Here is a 27115-nt window from a genome sequence, read left to right on the forward strand (position 1 = left end):
TAATTTTCGCACAAGCTGGTTCTTCAACAAGAGAGGCAAAATATTCGACAATAAAAAATATGTAGAACAAAGAAACATCCTACACTCTGCATAAATAAGAACGTGAGTAGATATACATTAATGAAAATTGTGTCAACAATGAAAAAATTGAACTGTACCGAATGAGAGAAATTCGGACACCGTCTCACACTGAGGAATAAAACGAGACGCAAAGGATAAAGTAAACTAAGCGCGTGTACTTCTTTCAGAACATTGTTTCAAGTCATATATATATATATATATATATATATATATATATATATATATATATATATATATATATTTCATGGAGCAAATCAATGATAGATATTTTGAATTGTTTGGCTGGCACTTCGCGTATTGTTTCAGTAGTTCTCAGGAATGTAGAAATTTTCCACACAAACTTTGTCAAAAACGCACAGTAGAAATTTTGCTTTGGTGATTAATGTACTCTACCATCGTTTTTAGTTTGAGAAATTTTGTCTAAGTCATCTCGTATACGCCTACAGTCTCTCAACGACACAACCGTCCCGTACACTATAGCATCAGCAAACAGGCACAGATTGCTGCTCACCTTCTCTGATATATTATATATGCACATAGAGAACAATAGCGGTACTACCGCACTTCCCTGGGGCACTCCTGGCGAAACTCTCGTCTCTGAACACTCACTGTCAAGGAAAAGTTACTGGGTTCTATTACTGAAGAAGTCTTTGAGCCATTAACATATCGGGGAACCTAATCCGTGTGCTCGTACTTTCGTTAAGTCTGCAGTGGAACGCCGTGTCAAGTAAGTCCCACGAGACATTCATAAACAATCTCCTTTTTAGACTAATAGCATTTACCTAGTATTCTACCAGTGACGCAGTGGTTAGACACTGGACTCGCATTCGGAAGGACGACGGTTCAATCCCGCGTCCGGCCATTCTGATTTAGGTTTTCCGTGATTTCCCTAAATCACTCCAGGCAAATGCCGGGATGGTTCCTCTGAAAGGGCACGGCCGACTTCCTTCCCAATCCCTCCCTAATCCGATGAGACCGATGACCACGCTGTCTGGTCTTCTTCCCCAAACCAACCAATCTACCAGTGAATTAAGTCTACCACCTACTTTACCCACGAGTGAGCGTATTTGATCGTTCAGTTCAACAGCATCCACTATGGATAAAATTCATACCTACGAAGTGCTACACATAGGTATTTACAAGAGTAGATCAATTCCAGTTTTCTCGTTGTACTGTAGTCATTGGATACTGTGTTTTCTTGTTCGTTTTTTGAAGTGCCCACTTTTACATTTCTGTGCGTTTTAAGCATGTTGACAACATTTGCCCCACTTTCAAATCTTACCAAGATGCGTTTGAGTTTTTGTGCAGTTTTTCAGATAATGCTTCGTTGTAGATAAATGCATTATCTGCGAAAAATCTGACGTTACAGTCAATATTGTCTGCAAGGTGATCAATTAGCAAGGGCACCAGCAGTCCAGCACATACAATCGCACCAAAAAGTATTGGCACAGTTACATTTTAGTGGTTGTAGGTTAAACGAAACATATATTTCAGAACAGAACCCATACATGTGACACCTTACATTACATAGTTTACAAATATGTCAAAATCACCTGTCCTTAAAGTAACATACAGTGTCATGAAAAAAAACATCGCTCTTCTGCACCCAAAAAAGTATTGGCACACGCATATGAATCGGACAGTGTGTTCGTTTTCTTCATTGATGTTCACCATCTAATAGCTAGTGTGCATCCCTTTAGCATCTATAACAGCACGTAAACGCCTAGGAATGCTTTGTATTAAATTCCGGGTGATATCAGGGGTAATTTTCGACCATTCCTCCAGGAGCACTTTCTCCAAGTCGTTTTTACCGGACGGACGCCTTTTTCTGACTTGTGTGTCAAGATGAGCCCACAGGTTCTCAATGGGGTTCAAATCAGGGCTCTGAGGTGGTGTTAGAACCCTTCTGGGGGCATTGTACAGTAACCACTCCCGGGTTTTCATGGCGGTATGTTTTGGGTCGTTGTCTTGCTGGAACTGAAACACCCCAGTAAGGCCCAATTTCTGTGCACTAGCGTGTAAATTACCTCGCAACACGTCAATGTATCTCATATGATCCATTGTGCCGTGAATTACAGCTAGATTTCCAACGCCGGAAGCCGCCATACAGCCCCAGACCATGATACCGCCCCCACCGTGTTTGACTGTGGGATGCATGTGTTTGATGTCGAGGTGCGTATTCGGCTTGCGCCAAATTTTCTTTCTTGCATCAAATCCGAACACATTGAACTTCGATTCGTCGCTAAATATCACAGTGTTCCAAAACTCCATCGGCTTGCTGATGTAGTCCTTGGCAAACTGCAGGCGTTTCTGCCGGTTAATTTCCGAAATGTATGGCTTCTTCCTGGGAGAACGTCCATGCATGTCAGCCTCATTCAACACATTTCGTATAGTCTGAACACTAACCGTCTTGTCGGACGTTGTCTGAACAATCTCAGCAATAGTTGCTGCACTTGTAGCAGGTTCCTTCCGAGCAAGTGCGATGATATGGCGACGCTCTCGGGTTGTAAGCACTTTTGGACGTCCAGGACGACACTTATTCACTGTTGTTCCAGTCTCTTTATATTTCTGAATGATGGCTCTTACCGTGGTGTAGCTCACAGACACCTCTGCTCCGATTTGTCGATAGCTTCTCCCTTGTGAATGGAGCAATACCACTCTCTCACGCAACGCCACTGAATGTTCCTTCTTCTTCGGCCCCATGCTGACCACTATCGCGCACTACAGCAACATACTGGCGACCGGGCCGTCAACAACACGCAGTGTCTAATGTGTCAGCAGATGGCGTTCCGGTACCTGAAAACCCAGCAATATACCGAGATGCCATGCTCTGTGCCAATACTTTTTGTGTGCAGAGGAGATACGTGTTTGCCCATAACACTGCATTTCTTTGTTAATGGTAGGCACTATGGGCAGAATTGTAATGTCTGGTATGTGAGGTAGCACGTACATGTACTGTGTACCGGAAAGTGCGGCGTTTGTAACCAGCAACGATAAATACGCACGTGTGCCAATACTTTTTGGTGCGATTGTACGTCAGAGGCGCTGTTGTAGACTCAGTTGCCACGAGCAGTCCAGTGGTGACAAGAAAGCCGCTCGTGTATAGGAGATCAAGGAAGAGCTAACATCAGCCAGAAGTTTGGTTGGACACCATAGTGCTTCACAAGGCTCGATTTTATTGCAGGTGCTATGTTGTTGTCTCTCTCTGACCTTTGAAACGACTTGCAGAGCTAGTTACCTGGGACCTACGGCTTAATCTGGACTCCGAAACCAGGGCATTTTCCAAATTTACATTGGAAGAGACGAGAGAAGGAATAAGCGAGAGACAAGAAGTCAGGAACTGACTGGAGCTGGAACACCATACCATGGATCTGTAGTCGGACACATTACCACAGTGCCAAAAAAGTCTTTATTAATCAATACAGTAATAATACTGTTCCTGTCATCTGTAATGATGGATGAGATGCCATGGACGATTAGGCTTTCCACAGTGTGCAGTGGAAGGGAGCCGTTTTGGACTCTTGTCAAGCGCGATCGGACGCGACACTTCTATTGGCCGCGAGCCCGGGATTCCCGAAAAGGATGGGTGAACGGGAGTGTGCTCCGGGCTGCGAGCGCGGCCGCCCAGCTGTAGTGGATGGCGGACAGAATGGCAGATACTCACGTACGCCGGGCCCCAGCGCTCCGCAGCACGCTCAAGGTCGGCGGGCGCTGTCCGCCGGCTGCCTTTCTCCTCGACCTTCGCCGCCTGCCCGTTACCTGACGTAAGGCGGGAGGCTGGGCGTAGGAGCGGCTGCGGCTGCGGCCGCGGCCGACGCTCGCCTTGGAATGAGCCGGCGGTAGCGCTCTCCAGCCCCAGAGTCGTTAGCCGGCGCAAACATTTGGAGCGCGATACAGCCGCGTACACGAGGCGCTTTCTTGTCTCACTGCGCTACTCTTCGCGAGTGAGTCTACGGTAGCGCCCCTGGCTTTTTGTTCCAGTACTGAGTCTTGCCCTTCACCAGTGGTCTGTTTTGTTCATGCGTCGCTGCCAAAACTGCGTGTGTTGTGAATGTTTTGATTAGCGCAGTGAGGCTGTTAGCGACCTTCCTTCCTACAACTCGAGATATAGTACCAGAATTAAAGAGACAATAATGATGGTAGAGTTCAAAAACGGCCTAGGAAATATTATCACAAGGTGTTGTGTTCTTGACAAAGTTTGTGTGGAGAATTTCTAGATTGATGAGAATTGTCGGAATGAGGGGGGTGGGCAGCAATCCGCGGTTGTTTGGTGACGATGCTGCGGTGTACGGGATGGTGTCGTCGTTGAGTGACTATAGGAGCATACAAGATGACTTAGACAAAATTTCTAGTTGGTGTGATGAGTGGCAACTGGCTCTAAATGTAGAAAAAATGTAAAGTAATGTAGATGAGTAGGAAAAACAAACCCACATTTTCGAGTACAGCATTAGTAATGCCCAGCTTGACACAGTCAAGTCGTTATGGACGTAACGTAGCAAAGCGACACGAAATCGAACTAGTATGTGAGGATTGTGGTAGGGAAGGCGAATGGTTCACATAGGTTTATTGGGAGAAGTTTAAGAAAGTGTGGTTGATCTGTAGAGGAAACCGCGTGTAGAACACGTACTGCGACCTATTCGTAAGTACTGCTCGAATGTTTGGAATCCGTACCAGGTCGGATTAAAGGAAGACATCGAAGCAATGCAGAGGCGGGGCTGCCAGATTTTTTACTGGTAGGTTCGAGCAGCACGCAAGTATTACGGAGATGCTTCGGGATCTCAAATGTGAATCCCTGGAGGGTAGACGACGTTCTTTTCGAGGAACACCACTGCGAAAAGTTAGAGAACTGGCATTTGAAGCTAACTACTGAAGATTTCTACTGCCGCTAACGTACATTTCGCTAAAGAGTCACGAAGGTAAGATAGGAGAAGTTAGGTTTCATACGGAGGCATATAGACGGTCGATTTTCCGTCGCTCTGTTTGTGAGTGGAACCGGAAAGGAAGTGACTAGTGGTGGTATAGGGTACCTTCTGCTTAGCAACGTACGATGGCTGGCGGAATATGTATGTCTGCAGAAAAGAGCCGCCCAAACGTTTTGAAACATCAAAATTTATTTGCTTTAGATGATATTTACAAATATACAAAACAATTACTTTCTTGTAATATGGGCCAACAGCTTTTATAAATTTTTAAATGATGTCGTACTACTTTTAGCTTTTATGTCAAACGATATTTAGAGAATATCCGACTGCATCCAAAAATATTTTTCTCCTTCAATAGAGCTAATTTTTTTCGCTGTTGATACCATTTCCATTATTTTTTTATCTATACATACTCGTATTTAGGCACAGTGTAGGCCTTGTCTTTGTCCTAAATAACAGTAATTGGTCTCTCTGTGATAGAACGCTCTTAGGAATAATGTGAACTCCTCTTACAACCTTCACAGTGTGTCATGGAAACAAAGCAAACAATAAAGTAAAAATCTGGAAGATAAAAAAGCATAAAATCCATTACTGTAACGCGAGTGAATGCGTTAGCTTCTGATGTTCGTACATGACGCCACAGCACGCACAATCTTAGGCATCCTCAGGAGTTAAGAACTGTCTGCGCAATGTTTATAGTTTTACGTTGACGCCATTGACCCCACTTGTGTCGTGGTTGGTAGCTGATTTACATAGTGGCATGTGACGCGCAGCCATAGCGAGTGTAAAAAAAATAGGCTTTTCTACTACCGGTATTACAGAAGTTTCAGCTGTAGCTACCCTGGGTTGTTATTACTGTACTGACAAGAGGTGGCCCATAGCGGTAGGGTCGACTTTTTAAATCATCTATAGGGTGATGTAGGTTAAGATCCCAAGTTTCACACCCTGCAGCCATTCACCTTTGTCGGCCCTCATTTGCGAGAAAGCGACGGAAAAAAAAATTGCGCGTGCTTCTCTTCAGCTTTAAAAAAGGGATCTGTAACAGATTGCTTGCGCAGTGTAACGATAAAGTTACAGGCATTATGTTTTACAGGTTGTGGATTCGCATCTTGTCACGTGATTCGAATTTTATTTTTAAATCGTTATCGAAATGCTTTTATCATTATTTTGTTCAGTTAAATGGGTTAAATGTAATTCTTTGTTTCTATTCGTTTGTCATATTTTAAGCACTAAATTAACTTTTAGAATTGCATTCATTTCTATTCCTATCATTCTTTTTCCACTTAATACTTTTGTGCATGTGATTTTAATTACTTTGTATGTATTCGATTTAGTTCGTTCAGTTTTATCATCCTGTATTTTTGTCCATGTTATTGCATTCATTATTCCGTTCCTCATTTTGCTTGAATTTCGTTTCATTTATAATCTTTTCTTTCGTTAAAATCTTCATCCGCGTTACTTTGCCCATACTGGAATAGGAATTAATGTTTTTACGACGTATACCATCCAAAAAGAACTGCATCTTGTAACACAATTGCATTGTCAGTGTAAATAGATTATTTCATCTTTTGTTTTTTAATCGGTACATCGGCAGTTTCAGATCTTTAAATATTATGATAGATAAATAAAAAATAATTAAATTCACGTGCACAGAGATCCCAAGTGGAAAAGAATGATAGGAAGAAAAAATGAAAACAATTGTAAAAATTAATAGTTGATTAAAATGATGAGAGACAGCAACTGAAATAAAAAAATTACGTTTAATTCTATTAATTGAATAAAATTATGATCAATATCATTTTCATAAAGATGTAAAATTAAGAACTTTGTACGAATCTGATGAGATTCGAAACCACAACTGCTCGGATGTGAGGCCAGTACCTTAACCATTACCCTGGGTGAGCTGTTTGATGCAGATCACTTTTTTAAAGCTGAAGAGGCTCAGGCGAAATTCAGATTTTTTTCCCCATCGGTTACTCGCAAACGATGGCCCACCAGGATGAATGGCTACTAGGTGTGCAGCTTGGGACCTTAAAGCTACATCACCATATCGATGATTTCAAAAAGTCGATCCGACCACTGGCGACCACTCCTTATGAGACTCGCTTGTAATGAGTGATCGTTATAAGCGTTTTATTTACGTACTTCGCCGAAATCGTATGTGTTTGTCAGTACTGTACGGTGAAAGTGAACGTCTTCTGATAACGAAAGCTGTTAACCCTAGACGTGCAGGGGTGTCATATCATTACCTATCTCACGTTCTTCCAACAATAGGGTATGAATGGGAACAGAAGTGTACAATGAGTGGCTGCTGAGCCTGGACAATACGGAAGCGAAAAAAACTCTGCTTTCTCTGGACAGATGCACATTATTCTATGCCCATCATTTTTGGAGAACTTCAATCATTTTTTCCATGCAAACATCTCTTCGAAATTACTACCGATTGACCAAGATACAATTAAAAATATTGAAACTTCCTACCGAAACACGGAAGATGTCCGCACACGAACACAACAGTTTTGCCGGCGATGACCATGCCTGATAAAGCCTGGACGAATGTTAACCAGATGGGATTTCGTTGTGTTTGAAGAAATGCTGATTCATCAAGGAGCAACAGACTCAACAGCAACAGGAGAAAGGAGAAATCGACTCGGTATTCAGGGTACCCGAGGAGCTTCCTCCTGATTTAAAAGAAATGTTACTTTCTACAATTTCGTACATTTTGACGATCATATGGAAATCGGCAGTACTCTGACTAATGTAAAAATCTTGTCTTTGTCGAGTGACAAAAATGATGACACAGCAGCAGCAGTAGAAGAAGAAGCAAAGCCGGTTCCATTTGTGACTCCTCCTTTAGAACCAAAACAGAATGATGATGTGTTTTCCGATTTGACCAACATAGAAAAAGAACTTGGCGAAGCATACTGAAGTTATTGAACCAGAAAAAAATTACGTTGCAAAATAAAATCGAAGTTTCCTTATGTATTTTATGAAATTTATATATGCCTTTCGTTTCAACTGAAAAAATAAATAATTAACAAGTAAAAAATCAACTTTATTTTAATTTTAGGTCAAATCTTCCTGCTTCCCTTTGTAAAGCCATACGAATGTTACTGAAACTACAGTAACATTTTTTAACTTTTTTTTGTAGGGGATACCCTTATTTCGCCTTAGTTCTTGATTCTGCCTCTATCAGTCAGACTTCTAAATCGAACTGTTTATGCTTAGAACATAGTAGCAGATAACAAACAAATTGTAACAATAGATCATGGTAATTGGCAACATATAAAATCCCTTATATTACTGAGAGAGAGAGGAGGTACTGTGAGGGAGAGGAGGGAGGTGTAAACAGTAATAGAAACATATTAATTGCCACCCTGCAAACTACTGTGAAATACACCCTATCGTACCAGCCCCTCGGACTACTTCCCGTTCCATGCACGTATTGAGCGCTGGAAGAACGACTGTTAAATGCCTCTGTGCGCACTGTAATTGGTCTGTTCGCCTCCTAACGATCCCAACGGGAGCGATTTGGTAGGTGTTACAGTATGTTACTAGAGTCATCATTTATAGCCGGCTCTTGAAACTTTGTCAGTAGGCTTTTCTCGGGATGCTACGTATTTCCAAAATTGTTAGAACGGAACCAGCAACTTGGATAACAAATTTTTTATTGTAACTCCGTCACAGTTGTTCAAAAGCTGGCGACTAGTTTGGAACAACGAAGTTAATTTTCAAGCCGTGTCTATTGAACCTGCACTAATAGTTCGTGGTTAGCCGACAGTCAGTTCCCACATAGGTAATATACAAATCACTTTGAATGTCAGACAAATTTCGCACTGTGGATGTATTCATGAAGTGAAGTGCAGTTGAACTAGAAGTCTGTGCAGCGTGTCTGTTATCTATGTGTGAGCTGATTGTCACGTAACCAAGCACTTCAGTGCACCTTTAATAGGCGCCACCCTAATAAGAAGCAACTGTGACGGAATTAGGAATGTTTCACTCGGGGTAGTTTGGTCTATCTTAAAGTATCTGGTAATGAGTTTCATCGGTATTTCTGTGACACTCTCTCACAGGTTAAACAAACCTGTGACGATTTCCTGCTCTGTAATCGTCAATATCTCCTGTTAATCTTATTTGTACTCGTCCCACATACTTGATTGGAGTTTCAAAGTATTGTGCCAATAAACGGAAGTCCACCACCTGCCTGTCATCGTTCCGTTTCATACCTCTACAAAGTGTCACATCCAGGTATTAGGTATTTGTCTTGTGTTGACCGATTCCAACTAGCTGATACTGCGCTCATAGGATACTGCTAAGTTTTTTTTCGTTTTGTGAAGCGTAAGGTAAAAGATTAAACTACATGTAGAGATGACACTATCGCCTAACAGGCGATGGGAAGGTATGAAAGCTTTCCTGGGGAATTCAGTCAGTAGCATGTACGGCCACAATATCGTAAACAGTGTGCAGTGATCGTTTACTGTATTTTTGGATGCTAGATGGTGGCGATACTAATGGAAAGTTGTTTAATAAACCTACTTAAAAGTTAGTTCTTTGTAGAAATTGACGTGATGAAAGCGTTATCACTCACGCAAGGATAAATCGTAATTTAAATCACCTTTTGACTGTGAGTCACACGGATTTGCTTGGGAGTCTCTAAGGAAGTGACTACTGAAATTTTTGCGATGGGCGGATAACATTCTGATAGTCTTTAGATATTGTCTGCAGCATGTCCAATCCGTAAAGCACCATCTCCTGACGGAAGGAGCATGCGGATTGTAGTACTGGCGGCCTTTCTGTGTCTTGGTCTTTTCCATGCGTTTTATGCCAACGTTTTGAGTTCAGGGATGTTGTTGGACGCAATGAAATCGGGGCTAAACAGTTCTGTAAGCTCTTGTATCTCTTCGAAGCCCATTATTAATGTGACCTGCCTCCATTCGGCACCGTGATGGATCAGTGTGCGACTACGTCACTCCTATGACGAATCCTCGAATGATATTCTATGAGCTCTTGTTCTTGTAATGTTGTTGTTGTTGTGGTATTCAGTCCTGAGACTGGTTTGATGCAGCTCTCCATGCTACTCTATCCTGTGCAAGCTTCTTCATCTCCCAGTACCTACTGCAACCTACATCCTTCTGAATCTGCTTAGTGTATTCATCTCTTGGCCTCCCTCTACGATTTTTACCCTCCACGCTGCCCTCCAATGCTAAATTTGTGATCCCTTGATGCCTCAAAACATGTCCTACCAACCGATTCCTTCTTCTAGTCAAGTTGTGCCACAAACTTCTCTTCTCCCCAATCCTATTCAATACCTCCCCATTAGTTACGTGATCTACCCACCTTATCTTCAGCATTCTTCTGTAGCACCACATTTCGAAAGCTTCTATTCTCTTCTTGTCCAAACTGGTTATCGTCCATGTTTCACTTCCATACATGGATACACACCAGCAAACATTTATAATGGCGTTGGAACATGCTTCAAAACGTACGCTCGTCACTCTGTGGTAATTGTTTACGTATAGCATGATATTGCAGGGAAATCGGCGAAGCACTGATTAGTATTGAAATCTGCGGAAAAAACACATTTGATAAATATTCCATGCTGATCGAAAAACATGCATATTAAGATATCTGCGTCTCTATAACAAATATTGATTAAAGAACAATAAAAATGGCCGTTTATGTTTTGTGACGGACATAATCGCAGTTAGCTGACAAACTCTGAGACTCGCTGAGCAATGGAAAATAAACCTAGAAGCCCGACTGCCCACGAACGGTGACGCGGATTCAGAAGTCAGTAGGTTCCAGCCGCCTATGGTGAACTCACTAACTATCACCAAAGAATCTCTTACACAAACGAATTTTTTGTCCCATTTTAATATTCATAGAAAGGCAATCTACAGCTTCGCAACTGACGGTTAATTTCTGCACTGATTCTCGCCTTTACCATTGGTGATTTTCACCAAAATTTCCATGTTTTTGACAGCTCTGTGCTGTGCAGTTTGCCATATGAACAGTGAAAATGAGGTTCTGAGGGACCCACATTTTTACAAAAAATCAGAATTAGTGAAGAAAGTTTGCAGTGCTTCCTTTTCTCCATCGTCTCGGGTCATATGATTATACACTGTCCAGTCACGTTAATGTCACCACGTGTCAAAAGCCCGAAAAACCACATTTTGCAGCGAGGTTAGCTGCGAGACGGACATGATGACTGTCAGTGAGGTTCTGGAAGGTGCCGACAGGGATGTGGAGCCATATCGACTCCAGCGCCGTGCTGCGCGAGGTTTCTCGGACGAGGATCGATGACGCGAACAGCCCGATCTAGGTGGTCCGACAGGTCCTCCATTGGGCTTAAATCCGGTAATTTGGCGCCCAGGGGAGTACGATAAACTCATCCTGTTGCTCTTCGAACCACGCACATACGCTACAAGCTGTGTGACACGTCGATTGTACATGATGCTAAGGATAGCTGTATGATTTTGTTAATCCACTGTGCCTTCCAGAATGACGAGATCACCGAGAGAACGCCATGAAAACATTTCCCAGACCATAACGCTCTCTCCTCTGGCCTGGACCCTTCTGACGATTGTTGCGAGGTGTTCGTTTTCCGGCGTTTCACGCCGCACACGCCAATAGCCATCTGCCTGATGGAGCATAAAACGAGATTCATCCGAAAAGGCCACTTGTCACCTCTCATTCGACGTCCAGTTGCTGTGCTGACTAAAATCCAGCCTTCGTTGCCAATGATAAACAGTCAGCATGGATGCATGAACCAGGTGCCTGCTGCGGAGACCCATATGCAGCAACGTTCGCTGAACGGTTGTTGAGGTGACGCTGTTGGTAACCCTTTCATCTGGGCGGTAAGTTGCTCAGTAGTCGCGCTTCCATTCGCCCGCACACATCTCCAGAACCGTCGTTCCTCCTGGTCCTCTATGAGCTGTGGTGTACCACAGTTGCCTCGGGGCCGGTTTTGCCATCCACGATATGCTTTAACCGCGGCGGCACGCGAACAGTTTACAGGCTTAGCCGTTTTGGAAATTCTCCCACCCTTGACCCGAAAGCCAGTGGTCAGGCCATTTGGACGTCAGATATGTCGCTCCGTTGCAGTATTACGACAACTGCACTGTTTTCCGCGTCCCCCGACAACGCTTTCATTGCTCTCCACTGCTAGTCCTGCCACCTGTCGTCTGCTAGTGGTTACTGCACGTTGACCTATAAAATGGGCGGTACATGACTGAACCATGTATATACACGATGAGTAGGCAGGTCAAGAAGTTTTCTAGATTAACGTGACACTGCTGCATCATTTGTGCTGCCACCTCCGTGCGGCGACCTTTTTGAATGTGTATCGGCAGCCGTAGAAATCCAGCGGGCGGCAACCATTTTTATACTCAGAATGTTGCATGCTGATCCCTGACTGATTTTCATTCCTTCCACTGTTGCCTCGATTGTGATACGCTGTTCTTCGAGCATCAAGATCTCCACTTCTCTTGCTATTCCTGGATCTCCACAGAGTGATGCTCAGCCACTTCGTTTTTCGCTATTCAGTCTTGGCTGACCACATTTTGAGGTGTCTGTGCCACTTAGGCATTGAGTCATACTTGTATGATTGTACGTCGTTATCGTTTGCTTCCACCAACCCAGCATGGATTCTTCCAGTGCTGTCCCCCTGAGATTTTCTCGGCGTGGGTAATTAATAGTGTGCTTTCTGGAGTTCAGCCGAGTTATTGTTTCAGTTTCATGCAGAGTATTTCAGCGACCGAACCATTAGTGGTCTTAATGCTGCAAGTGTGTGTACTCGCTGCCTGGACTGCAACCAGATTGAGTTGTACGTACGTTTGCCAAAATTAAATATCATAAGAACGATAAATGTTCTTTAGGCCCCTTCTTATCGATTCCGGCAACCGCTGCAGATACTCGACAGCTACCAGTACAAAACTCAGTGATTATGCATACCTGTTGTATCCACCACGACTAACGCACTGCTTGTTGAAACAATAGACACACCGTTATTGCTACTTAGACACAATTCAGTAGAAAAATTATTCTGAACCCCTACAACGCTTTGAGGATGTGCTGAGAAACAAAATCTGCGACATTCCAGTGCGTTGCTTCACCGATCGTCACTGGGTACGTAATAATCAACACCACCACAAGTGGGGGCATTTTCATCACTATGCAAGAATCAGCACCTCATTCAAAGAACGCAACAGCAACTATATTTCAAGGAAGCGTACGAAGTTATCAAGCATGCACCAAATTTGCACAGTAATCTCGGCTACTCTTCAGAGATCAGTAATCAATAACATAAATCTAGAAAGTCTTTCCAATATGTGCCACGTGTGTGTGTGTGTGTGTGTGTGTGTGTGTGTGTGTGTGTGTGTGTGTGTGCGCGCGCGCGCGCACGCAAGCAAGCACGCTCTGAGGATCTGAGTGTAATACAACGACGGCCGTGCTTATGTTGATGAAAAAATGAAGAGTGAACTATTTCGTCTACTGAAAGAAACATCAGTTTACGCGCCTGAGCTCCTAGCCATTTACATTAATGTGAGGTGTCTCTTCTTTCGGACATGTCCGAAAGAACACACTACGCGTTTACGCGTTCATATTATTGATTCACCTCGATAGGCAATGAATCTGCAATCTTCCGCAGCTGTATTTTTTCGCTATACTGCTATCCGGGAACATTTTCCGGAACAGGTGACTCGCATGGTCAGCGCAATTAATCGGCAAATTATGTTGTAAAATAAAAGATGCAAATAAACATTCAGCATTTATCACTCCATCAGTTTCACTTTTGTCGCTGAATTCCAGTTTTTTATTGTTACTGACGCACTTCAAATTGTCTCGGTGCTTTTTTGTTCCCACATGTTTGGAAACATCACTTTTTCCACCATGTGATACACAAATGTCACATCGGCAAACGGTACAAAAAGCGAACAACGGGCCTTTCCTCTACTCGATAATGCACGAAAACTGTCCCGAAAATTGTTTTAAAAAGACGGAGTTGTATTTTTGGCCATGTTTAAAAACAAAGCCCCGAATCGAAACACTACGACAATATGCATCAACACACGTCCAAGCAGAACACTGTGCACTACCGAGGTTACTACATGTGCACTACGGGACACGGGCACATTTCGAAAAAATGCGCGGGAAAGAGGAAAAATAACCATCGATATATAAATCGCGCGCGACTTCCTGATTTCTATAAACTTCGATACGTATTGATTAAGGTCGACTAATACGCAACGAATTCCGGCAACTGGCGGAAAAAAAACAACTGAAATGGCGGGTTTTCAAAACAAATATCGTAAGTTTGACGATAACTAGTAAAAATCGGGAGAAATACTGGAATAACAGGAGGCGGGAGAAAAAGTGGAAAATCGGGAGTCTCCTGCTAAATCGGGAGAGTTGGCAGGTATGTACAGTAGCAGCTCTGGACGTGTGGGGTGTCTCATTGTCCTCTTGGAATTGCCCAAGTCCGTCGGAATGCACAATGGACATGAATGTGTGCAAGTGATCAGACATGATGCCTACGTCGGAGTCGTATCAGGGGTCCCATATCACTCGAACTGCACCCACACCCACACCATTACAGAGCCGCCACCAGCTTGAACAGTCCACTGCTGCCACGCAGGGTCCATGGATTCATGAGGTTGTCTCCATACTTGTGCATGTCCATCCGCTCGATACAATTTGAAACGAGACTCGTCCGAACAGGCAACATGTTTCCAGTCTAGTATCGGGCCCAGGCGAGGCGTAAAGCTTTGTGTCGTGCTGTCACCTAAGGTACACGAGTAGGCTTTCAGCTCCGAAAGCCCATATCGATGATTTTTTGTTGAATGGTTCGCACGCTGACACTTGAAGGCCCAGCGTTGAAATCTGCAGCAATTTGCAGAAGGATTGCACTGCTGTCGCGTTGAACGATTTTCTTCAGTCGTCGTTGGTCTCGTTCTTGCAGGATCTTTTTCCGGCCGCAGCGGTGTCGGAGATTTGATGTTTTACCGGATTGGTATATTCACGGTACACCCGTGAAATGGTCGTACGGAAAAATCCCCACTTCATTGCTACATCGGAGATGCTGTTCACATCGCTCGTGCGCCGACTGTAACACAACGTTCAGACTCACTCAATTCTTTATAACCTGCCATTGTAGCAGCAGTATCCGATCTGTCAACTGTGCTAGACACTTGCTTTTTAATAGGCATTGCCGACCGCAGCGCCGTATTCTGCCTGTTTACGTTTCTCTGTATTTGAATACGCATGCCAGTTTCTTTTAGCTTCAGTACATTATGCATACAATTTAGTAGTATCGTTTAACATATACGACTTTTCTTACGAAAGGCTAAACGTAACGAATAATGCATTAGGTATTCTATTGATCGCACGTGGAGATGATCATCATTGAAAGGGCGCTATTTCCGGAATAAAGCCCATACTTAAACGATGTCGCAGTGAAGAAGTCGCAGAAACAAATTTGCAGTGTCTCGAATGTAGCCCTTTTCATGCATAAAGGTGCATCTATGTGTACAGAACCTGGTTCCGTCCTTAATTCATTTTGTCAAAATTTGGAGTAAAGACCTTGCAAAAATGACTGTATCAATTATAAAGAACCCATTCTTTTTCAAGGTATGATGTGTACTCCGGGTCATTACTTCGGAAAAAACTGAATGTATGTTTAACCTCCATTTTGCGCCCATTTGTAAATTTTGCGTCTGGATATTGCGAGATAATTCCTTGTTTAACATGCTAGCCAGGAATGTAATTTCTCCTATACTAGACGACGAAATACATCCCCATATCAAACCACTACGCTCACCTTGTTTTACAGTAGGTTGCAAATGTCTATCCTGCAGCTCCTCATTTGCCTTTCCCAGCACCATTTTTCTTCCGTCTGTTGAGAAGACATTGAATTTGCTGTCATCGACAAAGACACCATGATGCTTTGGTGACGTGAACTTTGGAATTGGAGCGTTTCACATCGGGGCACTTTGTTCACGAATGGCATTTTCCCTTGCCACTGTTCCGTTATACCCGTCTTCCCTGGTAACCTTTCGGGCAGTTGATTCACGTACTTGCTTACTACGTTTTGGAGCAGATGGATTTCAATTTTAGGTGTCCTTAATAGAAAGTTAGGATCAATCTTTCTCATAATCGATTTCTCTTCTCTTTCATTTAGCTTGCTTGGCTGCCCTTTTTGAGGGACAGATTGTATCCCATTCTTGTTCTCAAATTGTATTATAGCATCCTCAACCGTATTTCTGGATGTTAGCAAATGGGAAATATTCCTGTAGTGAAAGATGAAAAATTGTCGCTGTTCGAACGTCATGTTGCATCCCGTTGCGACCTTGTAGACCACGTGGCAGGAAGGAACAATAAGTGAGCGGACAAGGAGGAACAGATCTATCATACAACACCACAACGCGCCTTGATTCAGAACTCGACTGTTCTTAAGTGCCCAAATGTTACGGATTTATTCTTTTACGACCCTTTCAAATTAATTAAAAATGTTCGCTAACACCTTTCAGTGATTCAGTTATCATATGTTATTTAACAGTTCTCTTTCTTATTGGAACGGACAAATTTTGTGGACGTTCGACACGCAGTCACTTAACTAACACCAAAATTATTAAAACAGTGCGATCCAGCTTTAGGGACCCAGTGGCCAGCGATTGTAGGCGTACGACTGTGAATGGTCCATCACTTAGGAAGCACTTGCTCCGCAGTGAATCACTGGGCTACTGGAGAGCTCATAACGCTAACAGCAGGCGGAGGGTGTGTGCCACGCGTGGGTGGACGCTGCGTTAGGTGGGGGTGATGACGTCAGGAAGGAGCGCCGGCTGTATGCGTGACCTACTTAACGAACTGCCAGCTGCCCCGCGCCTGGAGTCGCGGTCAGCGAACAAACACCTGCGTCACCTGAGTTTCGCTGGTTTTGACTGCTTACCGGCTGAAGTTCCATTACTTCACTTTTTCCCGCTATCACTTTCTGTTGAGGCAAATCGGTCACCGCACTAAGTGACAAACCGTTCCAGCAAGGAATACAAAGATTTCTGGTTCGAATAATGGAACTTGCTTCAGTCTCATTCCGCGCTTTATTTAGCAAAAATCTTACATTGAGTTTATATACAGGGTATGGAAAGACAATTTGACCAAAGATGCATGGGCAGAAAAATAGCGTCAAAGGAAGGAATTTGCGTATAGGAACTCGGGGACGTATTTGCATAATTTCTGCGCTACATAAACGTAACTGAAATCTGACAAATGTACATCTGTACTCAAAGTGAAAAGTGATTCACGGAAAATATATATGCAAAAAAAGCGTTTGGAGTAATCAGTCGTCACGATGACTACAGCAAAAACTTAAAGTGTCACATACACATGTATCATACTTAGCTAACGTGCCATACAGAGCTTATTTATAAATGAAAACAAGCACATTCCCATGTTTTATGTTACAACAGGCTTAAAAAGGACAAAGTAAATGAAAAAGAGTATGCTCTCGTATACAGACGTGCCATCAGTTAATTAACATGGCCATGTCGTAGCAGTTGTTCAAACTGACCACCGTTTTCACGCTGACATAGAATATAGCGGTGACGCAGGGATGTGCGTGTTCTCTGAATTATGCCAGTAGTAGTCTGAACCACTTTTGCTGCTGCCATAATAGGAGCCACCAAGTCCTGTTCATCTTCAAATGGTGTTGCACGCATGTTGTCTTTCATGGCACCCCAGTGGAAAAAATCCAATGGTGTCAAGTCTGACGAATGTGGAGGCTACCGCATTGGTCCGCCGCGCCCGATTTGTATGTCAGCAGATGCCCTGTCTAGGTGATATTGGACAGCATGTGCAAAATGTGGAGTTGCATCATCATGTTGGAAGCAAAGGTTCTGCCTGACTCTCAAATGGTACATCCTCCTGGAGTGCAGGCAATACTTATTGCAAAAACACAAGTTAAGTGTGAGCATTAACCTTTGAGGCAACATGGGTGAGTCATTCACAATTCCCACCCACGTTTGCAGCACACCGCTCTTGATGACAATGTATATACATTGCATGAGGATTCTGTAGTGCCCAAACATGGCTGTTGTGTGGATTGGAAATGCCTTCGTGGGTAAAGCAAGCCTCGTCCATAGACAGCACACGTCAGGGAAGTGTGGCTCTTGTGCTGCTTGTTGTAGGAACCAGTCAACAAACTCCATACAGCTAGAGAAGTCACCTGGACCTGACAGCATGTAACTTTTGTTGCTGGATAGGATGTAAACCAGTCTCATGAATGAATGACGTTCCAGATGTGATGCTGGTCTCTGCCAAGTTTATGAACGTCTTGTCTGCTTCTTGTCATTGGATCTTGCTCTGTTGGATGTAACTTATCTTCGTCAAACGCAGCTTTATGAACAGTGCATCTCCTGCTTGTATCATGCTTATTAGCTCTCATAGATGTTGTTTCTCTCTTATGTCTGTCAACTGATATAAAAGTATTTTTCTGAGGTAGCTTGCAATATGGATAATGTTCCTGGTAAATCCTATGAGCCACCCTTGCATTGTCAAGAACAGCGCCATAGGCCAAGTGCATCTCAATCAGCTTATTCCATGTGAAATGACATTACATGTTGCTGTTTCTCAGCACTCACTCACTCCTTGGTACCTGCTCAAGTTGGACCACTATCCAGTTACGGAGATGTGTATGGGCAAATAGATGTGCAACTATTGAGCAGCTCATCACCCAAATGAACCTAGGGGTTACCAACAGTGTGCCCTCAATGACCGTTGAGCGAATGTTGCTCTTTATGGGCCTCCGCAGCGTGCATTTGGTTCATACGCCCATGCACACTGCTTATTGGCAATGAAGGCTGGAATTTTCATGTCGTTACTGCAATTGCACATCCACTGAATGGTGACAGGTGGCCTTTCCAGATGATTCTTGTTTTATGCTCAATGAGACAGATGGCTTTTGGTATGTACAGCCTAAAAAGCCTGACAGTGAACGCCCTGCAACAGTTTACAGAAGGGTGCGGCCCAAAGGAGGGTGCATTATGGTTGGGGGATTGTTTTCGAGGCATTCTCTGTATCATCTTGGTCATTCTGGAAGGTATATGGTATATGGTCTATGGGGACCATGTCCATAACTAGGTACAGGGCACCACGTCCGTCACTGCATGCATTTTTTTTCCCCTCAGCATGATGGTATCGACCAACAGGACAATGCAGTGTATCACACAGCGTGTATTGTTCATGTGTGATTTGAAGACACAAGGATGAATCTACTGTACTTCCCTGGCCACCAAACTCCCTGGACTTAAACCCAGTCAATAATCTGTGGGACCTCCTGGATTGCACCTTTCAGAAGCTCATTGACACACTTCCTAAACATCTCACTTGGTCTGCGCTGTAAAATATAATTATTCAAGCTTTTGACAGTTTGTCACATAAACAGACTGGATAGTATAATGCAAAGAGCATAAATTTTGATTGATGTAACCTCAGATCATGTCTTATGTCATCTGGGACATAACACAATCAATGCATAAAATAGCAATAGCAGGAAAATTGATTCACAGATGAGATTCACGCTTCAGGGCACAATTTCTTTCTAACATTACTGAAATTGCAATAGATCAGAGGTAGAAGGATTAGTTCTTGCTCTGGTTGGATAGTAATGGCAATTTGCAGGTTTGAATTTATCACCAGGTAGAGATTATGGGGACAGCAGTAAATGAGGAATCTAGTATTAAGAGTAAAACATGTATACAAGAACCAGAAAAACCTGTGAGCCCCTGTAAGCCAAGGGTGAGCAATATATTATATCAGTTAATTTCATTAAAAAAAAAAAAAAAAAAAAAAAAAGGAATCGGCTAATAAGACAGCTATAAGCAAAACAACGGCAGGGTGTAAAGTGATAAAGCTTAATAAGAGCTTCAAATAAACAACAGTTGGTCTCTTAACATCTGTGAGCTCAAAGGTTCCATGCTGATTCTTAATCTATCTTCCAAAAAAGCATAAAAACACACAAAGCTATATTTATCTTATTTCATGATATGTGCTGTCATTGACTTCCCCTTTCGTGTTAGGTAAGTTGACGCAGTTACAGGATAGACTTCTGACAAAAAATAGAATAAACTCCAGAAATTCCAGACTGAGGAACTGCCAGTCACTTGTTGGATCTGAAAAGGGAGAAATAATGCCAAAGAAAAAGGGTACATACATGGTAATTGTGATATGTGGCTGAACTTGTGTACTTATCAGTACAGTCGTATGTTTGTTTATTGGAGAATTTATTTAACAGCCATTTGTACCACGTAATATCAGGGAATTTTGCTGTTAAAAATAGAAGAATTCAGAATAATATGCTGCCTGACAGAAAAAATGGAGGTCCCAGGGAACTTAGTCTAATGTTGATGTAACTGTGTACATGTACACATGATTGATGAATGTTTAAATGATCAGAATTGCAGTTATCTGTGATAAGTTGAATGACCCCAACAGAGCATTAATGTTGGGTTTCTTTAATGTTGTTACCAGCAACAGCAGTTGAGTAATCACTCTGAAGGATATGGAGATGGTGCACACTCAAGTGGGACCATGTTATCAGCACCTGACAGTTTGAAAAGAAGCGCATTGTGGGTCTCAATTTGACTGGCTGGTTAAATCGTGCAGTATCCGTATTTGTGGGACATTTGGATGTGACAATGGCCTCATGTTGGACTGTGTGGAAATGTGAGGGCAAGTATACTCCTCATCAAGTGTTCAGTCAATCATGTCTGACCACCATGAGGAAGGTCACTACATCATGCACCAGACACATTGTAACCCATTCACATCTGCTTCTGCCATCCAAGGGCAAGTAAGGGATCCTTCTAACATTCTGTGGAATCCTACACCATTGATCAGAATAGCAGAAGCTGGACTAGGAATTGCCATTTCATGCATAGGCTGCAGTTAATACAACACCACAAATGGCTGTGTTTGGAGTGGTGCCATGACTGGGAAGTGTTGACTGCTGATGAATGACATCACATTGTATCCAGTGATGAATCACTGTTCTGTACTACTCCCGGAGACAATCGTTGGTGATTATGGTGCTAACTTGGGGAGAGGTCCCAATATTCCAGTGTCTTGGAGAGGCAAGGTGGTGGTACACAAGGCGTGATGGTGCGGAGACCCATCAGATATGACTTCAGATTATGGCTACTAGCTATTGAGGAAACTCTGATAGTTTGTCACAGAATGTTCCCTGTCATGTGATGGTACCATGTGGCCATTTTGCTCATCCACATGTGGAATGCACAGTCATGAACTGCCTGTATGATGTTGAGACACTCCTGTGGCAAACAAGATAACCATATCTTTCTTAGACGGAGCGTGTGGGACCAACTTGGATGTCAACTCCATCCCAGTGCCAGTATACTGGATATCACGGACCAGTTAAAACAAGTTTATACAATAGCTTAATGACATATTTCCCAACTGAGTAAGTGCATGCATTCTGGGTAGAGGGGCATGGAATCTCATACTTATAAGCAGGCTCCTGCTGTCAAGATCTTTGTAAATTTCACTCAGTTTTATAATCACTGAAATAACATCACATATCCCCTAAAGCTGTGAAATTTCATTTTGTTTCCTCTTCTCATTCTGGGTGCTTCATTTTTTTCTCAGGCAGAGTAATTGCTATTATGGTTATGCTTTCATTAATTTTATATATTTTGGTTACTTAAGTCTTTTTGGTGTTACAGATGTGTTTTTCTTTTTACAGTGATGAAGAGCGGTACAAAAAAACATTATGGAAGAAAGTAAGAGTTGGAGACCTAGTACATTTATCAAACAATGAGGTAATTCCTGCAGATATTCTTCTTCTGCGGTCCAGTGACCCTAATGGTATTTGCTACATCGATTCTTGCAATTTGGATGGAGAGACCAATCTGAAACAGAGACAAGTGGCGAGGGGTTTTGTGGAGAAGGTAATGCATAATCAGAAAATGTTTGAGGGCATTTATTTAAAATAATTTATTTTACTCTTTGTCTAGCCGGCCGAAGTGGCCGTGCGGTTAAAGGCGCTGCAGTCTGGAACAGCAAGACCGCTACGGTCGCAGGTTCGCATCCTGCCTCGGGCATGGATGTTTGTGATGTCATTAGGTTAGTTAGGTTTAACTAGTTCTAAGTTCTAGGGGACTAATGACCTCAGCAGTTGAGTCCCATAGTGCTCAGAGCCATTTGAACCATACTCTTTGTCTATAGCTTTTATGTTTGCATCAAATTAGAATTATGTTATAAGTTGATTAGATTTTTCTGTAATTTATGTCTAACTTATAAATAACTTCTCTGTTAGGAATTAGGACCAGTCAGACACTTCCTTTTTCCTACAAATTTTGTGTTAGAGATAGCTCATTAAGGCTTGCATTTGGCAGAATGGCTGTTCAAATCCCCATCCAAATACATAGTTTCCACAGTTTCAGTAAGTAACTTAGACAAATTCCTGGAGGGCTCTTTTGAAAAGGACTGTGATGATTTCTTTCCCCATCCTTCTCCTTGTTCTCCCATCTCTGATGGCTCATTATAAATGGGATCTTAAACTCTAACGTTCTTTTACTGCTTATCAACTTCCACTGAATGAATGTAACTGTTTTGTTTTTATTTTTTTTCTGACCAAATGCAGTTTGTCTTTAAAATGAGAACTTCATGCATTAAATTAAATAAATGAGCTTATTAAATTCAATAACACTTCTGCAGAAAGTTATTTAGTAATAATACATCGTTTCTTTTTATTACACTGCAAATTTTGGGACAGAATGAAGATGGTACATGGTACTTTTAAGTAGAACAGTGTTAAATGGGTGCAAAGGTAATATCAGTGACCCTGAACTTGAGGCACCTATGAGAGTGTGATATTGAAACCTGGAGGAATGGAAAATGTGATTCAGCTGCTAAATAATAAGACACTATGGAAAACTTAATGAACTCTATGTTGCTGATACTGTTTCACATTTAGTGACTGTCCTCATTATGACAGTGATACAGATTTGAATATTTTATCGTATTGGAGAACTGCTGAACCATTCAATTGACTAATCGGTATTTTTAGCAATGTCCTTTCATTCTTCAGTTTACTTTCAGTACTGAATATTTGTGTTCTTAAGACAGATAATCTGAGAGTAAATGGACAAATAAAAAACAACCAGTATAGATTCTGTTACAGGACAAAATCCTGTCTCCAAGTAGCTGAATGATTAATGGCACCTGTGGGATTTCAAGATGCATAGGAATAAATGATCAAAACATTGAAAACTACTGAAATGTGTCATGATGTACGATCCTGCATTGAATATATTTTATTTATAAAGATGTTTTATCGTGATGTGCCCGAACACACTGCAAATCTGACAAGACTATCAGAAATTCATATGGTATCATATTTTGCCTTGCTTGCTGACAGCAAACTTTCTTCATTGCAGTAGTCAGTGGTATGGTTTCCTATTAGTGATGAATGTTATGCAAAATAAATGTCTCTCTCCATACCCTCTTTTGCAGCAGAGTTTACTAACACATATGAAGAGGGATCTGGTTCAATTTGTGGTGGTGGAAGAAAATTTCAACAACCTTCATGATTTTTCTAAAGAGAGGAGAGATGGTGATGTAAAGTTTGTGATCACCAAACTTATGCCAGTATCTGGAGTTAAATCCCTAAGCCTATTCATGGTGTTTCAAGAAGTGAGTGCATATCAGACTGTTCATGATAATTTACGTGCCATATGGATATGTTAAGCTCGATAGTGACCTTTGTGTGATTTAAGAGGAGTAGGATATGTATCGGCACCAAATTTCATCCTCTCCCTTCTCTCACATCCTTATCAAGAAGCCAAGCATGGCACTGAAATTCAGCACACTGATCATAGTTCCCTACGGTGGACAGATACAATTTAGACAAAACCTACACTTTGTGAAGGATAGGTGCCAGAGTTTGTGAAAAAAGAAAACCTTTTCAATTAGGCTACTGAATTTATACTCTGGGACATCCAGCCAACAGTACAATGTGAATTTAAATTAATAAAAATAATAGAAACATTGAGTTCATGAATTTCAACTAAAAGATTAATTTTAACAAACAATTATGACTTAGTTATAATATTATAAAACTCTGTTTTATGAATTTACCATAGAACTGAAGATCATTGTGTCTGTCATAAAGCTGCTATTTTAATATATGACATGAACCAAAATGCTGATTACTGCGTATTATTCATGATTTTAGCAAGATATATTTGAACCATGTAAATTCCGATCAGTGGTGGAAGTTGATGGGCCAACAACAAAGATCTATCGCTTTCATGGTTCAATTGTGCATCCAGATGGTGAAAGAGTACCAGTAAGCACAGATAATCTTCTTTTGAGGGACTGCATGGTGAAAAACACAGATTTTGTGGAGGGAATCGTTGTCTATGCAGGTAATAAGCTTATATTGGAAAAGAAATTAGATTGACGTAGGTTTTTGTAAAGTATTGTTCATGTTTTATGCAAATTACAGTTTGTACTTTTTGTTTTTAATGTAATTTTATTTATATTTAAATAACCACTATTTCCACACATAGCTCAAAGTACAAATATGAGAACAGAATTCAACATAACTTCCTCTTCTAAAAGAAAAGGTAACATTATGTTGTTTATGTTGTTGTTTGTTTATACATCCCTACCGATTCTATGTTAGTGAAAGCTTATTGATATGTTGCTTTACAAAGTAAAAGTATGTGTATTTTTAACTCTGTGTCATCATCTTTCAGAGTATGAACTTTGAGTACATAATGAAATTAAGAGACATAATCAAGCTTTTGAAGTTCTATAACAATGGCTAACAATGACTAATGATCAAATATAATTTTGAGTGATGAGACTGAGTAATCTCAAAATAGAAATTGAAACACTTTTGAAATGTTTAAAAATATATTTTAATTTAGTTTCAGAATCAATATTTGGATTTTATTAAATTCAAATTTGAAAAACAGTGGTAGATGTTCAAATTACTTAATTAGCCTTGGCCATTGTGAACCACTTTCCTGTTGCTCTTTTAAAGAGGAACATAGTTTCCTTTTTGTTCTCCAACAAGAGCATTTTTAAGATGCTTCCCGTCTTTTCCCTTTTACAATGGAGCATGCTGCTTATATGAAACAGATACTGTAGGACAGTGAAGTTTTGAAGTCGTTTGATTTACATTTTTTCAGGACAAGTTGCTAATTGCTCTCAATTCATTGAAAACACCCAGCTTATGATTTGTAAAAATATGGTTTTTTAAATTTAATTTGCAGACTTCCCAGTTTTACATCATTTTTGGGAGTCATTTTAAGTTCTTTTCAGTCATGTTAAGACACTTTTTAATCAATTTTTTATCACCGCAGTAACTTTTTGGGCATATTTATACATACGTTTGAAGTGTGCATTACACAAAGACAGTACATCATTAAGTTTTATTGATGAAAAAATGCTGACTAAAAATGTAGTTCAGTGATGTCAGAATCCTTGTGATAACCTCAAAACCCTTGTGATGACTCTAGAACCCTTGCTATGTGTTCTCTACATTAGTTAAAACTGCATTTACATCTGATACTGGATATTATTTGCGTAAGTATGGTAACTTTATACCTCTGGATCCCTATAACAGATAATGATACTGAGTAGTTTCAAGGTTCCCCGAGAACATCATGTTAGTAACATATAGTAAAAATGTGGCCTTCTTCACAATGGCACTTTCCATGCTCAAAAATCATGGTCTCGGGTTTTCTCAAGAACTGCTGATGGACAAATGGTACTTTATAAGCAGCCTAAGGTGCACCATTGACTACACCTAACACAACAGAACCAACTGGTTTGCTCAATTTACCTGATCTGGAGGAAGCGTGTAGTGTTTAAATTGTGACCCTGTACTGTAGGGTAGCTGCAGTATGCCCATTCTTCCAACAGATCATTAGACCATGGATTATCCAAACCAATTGGCCCTTTATCCCTGTGATAAGCAGAACCTGAGATATGACTTGTGTTTTCACTTGTGGTTTTTGGAACATATTGATAGGTGCACTGTCGTGCATGGACCGATAATGCTATTTGTAGCATTTCATCATATTGTGGTATTTTTTATTGAAGTACTGAATTACTTTCATTGCTTTCTGTCTTATCTTCAAATGTCATACGCAGTGTGGTGACTAAAGGCACACATGTTGCTTTTGTTACTTCGACAAAGTACATTGATGATATGAGAGAGAATGCAGTGCAGTGCAGTAGGTAAAAAAAAGTTAATCTTGAAATGTCACGTCCCAGTTTACTAAATACTCCAAAATTCACCATTAATTTATAATCCTACAAAAGACCTTTCAGATAACAGATATTGCATGTGATTTTTCTGATAATATTTGTTTTCATTTGTTTGGTGTGATTGGTAAAAGATCTACAGTCATATTAAAGTATTTGAGAGGTTGGCCTGTGATGTCAATGAGGGAGTCAATTCTCTTTGAAGCACATCAATTTTGCAAAACTAGTTTCCATAGATGCAGTTTATCACAAAGTTTTCACTACAATAATAAGGATATTCTAAATTTCTACCTTTGGCAGTTGAGGGTTAGTGTCCCATTTTTCTCAACATTGAAAATATTTGTCTTCCTCGCATCCCAAATTCAATCTTATACAGTTTTAAGTTTTGTAATTTATTTTGGTGGGGGCTAGGAGGGAGTGGGGCACCTGAAACATGTTGGATGTATGGTGCATGGCAGTGGATACCCTGTACCACTACTAGTCATTTCCTATCTGTGTGGCTGGTGGTCAGGGAAACTGAAGTACACGGTTATCAGGAGATGTTGATTCACAAAATAATAGTGTTCTGGAAACGATGTCCATTACTCACATAAGAACATGTAACTCTCTAGTAGGGAAGAAAATGTTCCTGAAAGAAATTTGTGGCATTTTCAAAGAACTCTTGACTTGACTTGCTGTTGTATATGTTTCATCCCAAATTTTGATAGCTAATTTTTACCTTTGAAAATTTATTACACTGGTACACAAGTCCACAGATCTAAGTGCTTGTACACGTAGCTATAGAAATTTTGGTGTTAACATTGGATTTAAAGTTTCAATGA

The 27115-nt window shown here is 41.3% G+C and overlaps 1 protein-coding gene across 3 annotated transcripts in view; it reads left to right on the plus strand.

The window, feature by feature from the left end:
* LOC124605534 (phospholipid-transporting ATPase VA) overlaps nucleotides 1-27115 on the plus strand; it is a 354547-nt gene that overhangs the window by 224960 nt on the left and 102472 nt on the right. For all 3 annotated transcript variants that reach the window (XM_047137281.1, XM_047137282.1, XM_047137284.1), the window contains exons 3-4: nucleotides 21757-21961; nucleotides 24250-24442. In XM_047137281.1, the coding sequence (XP_046993237.1) occupies nucleotides 21757-21961; nucleotides 24250-24442 (398 nt within the window). The remainder of the gene's footprint in view (nucleotides 1-21756; nucleotides 21962-24249; nucleotides 24443-27115) is intronic.

Source organism: Schistocerca americana, chromosome 3, assembly GCF_021461395.2.
Source record: "Schistocerca americana isolate TAMUIC-IGC-003095 chromosome 3, iqSchAmer2.1, whole genome shotgun sequence".
NCBI lineage: Eukaryota > Metazoa > Arthropoda > Insecta > Orthoptera > Acrididae > Schistocerca > Schistocerca americana.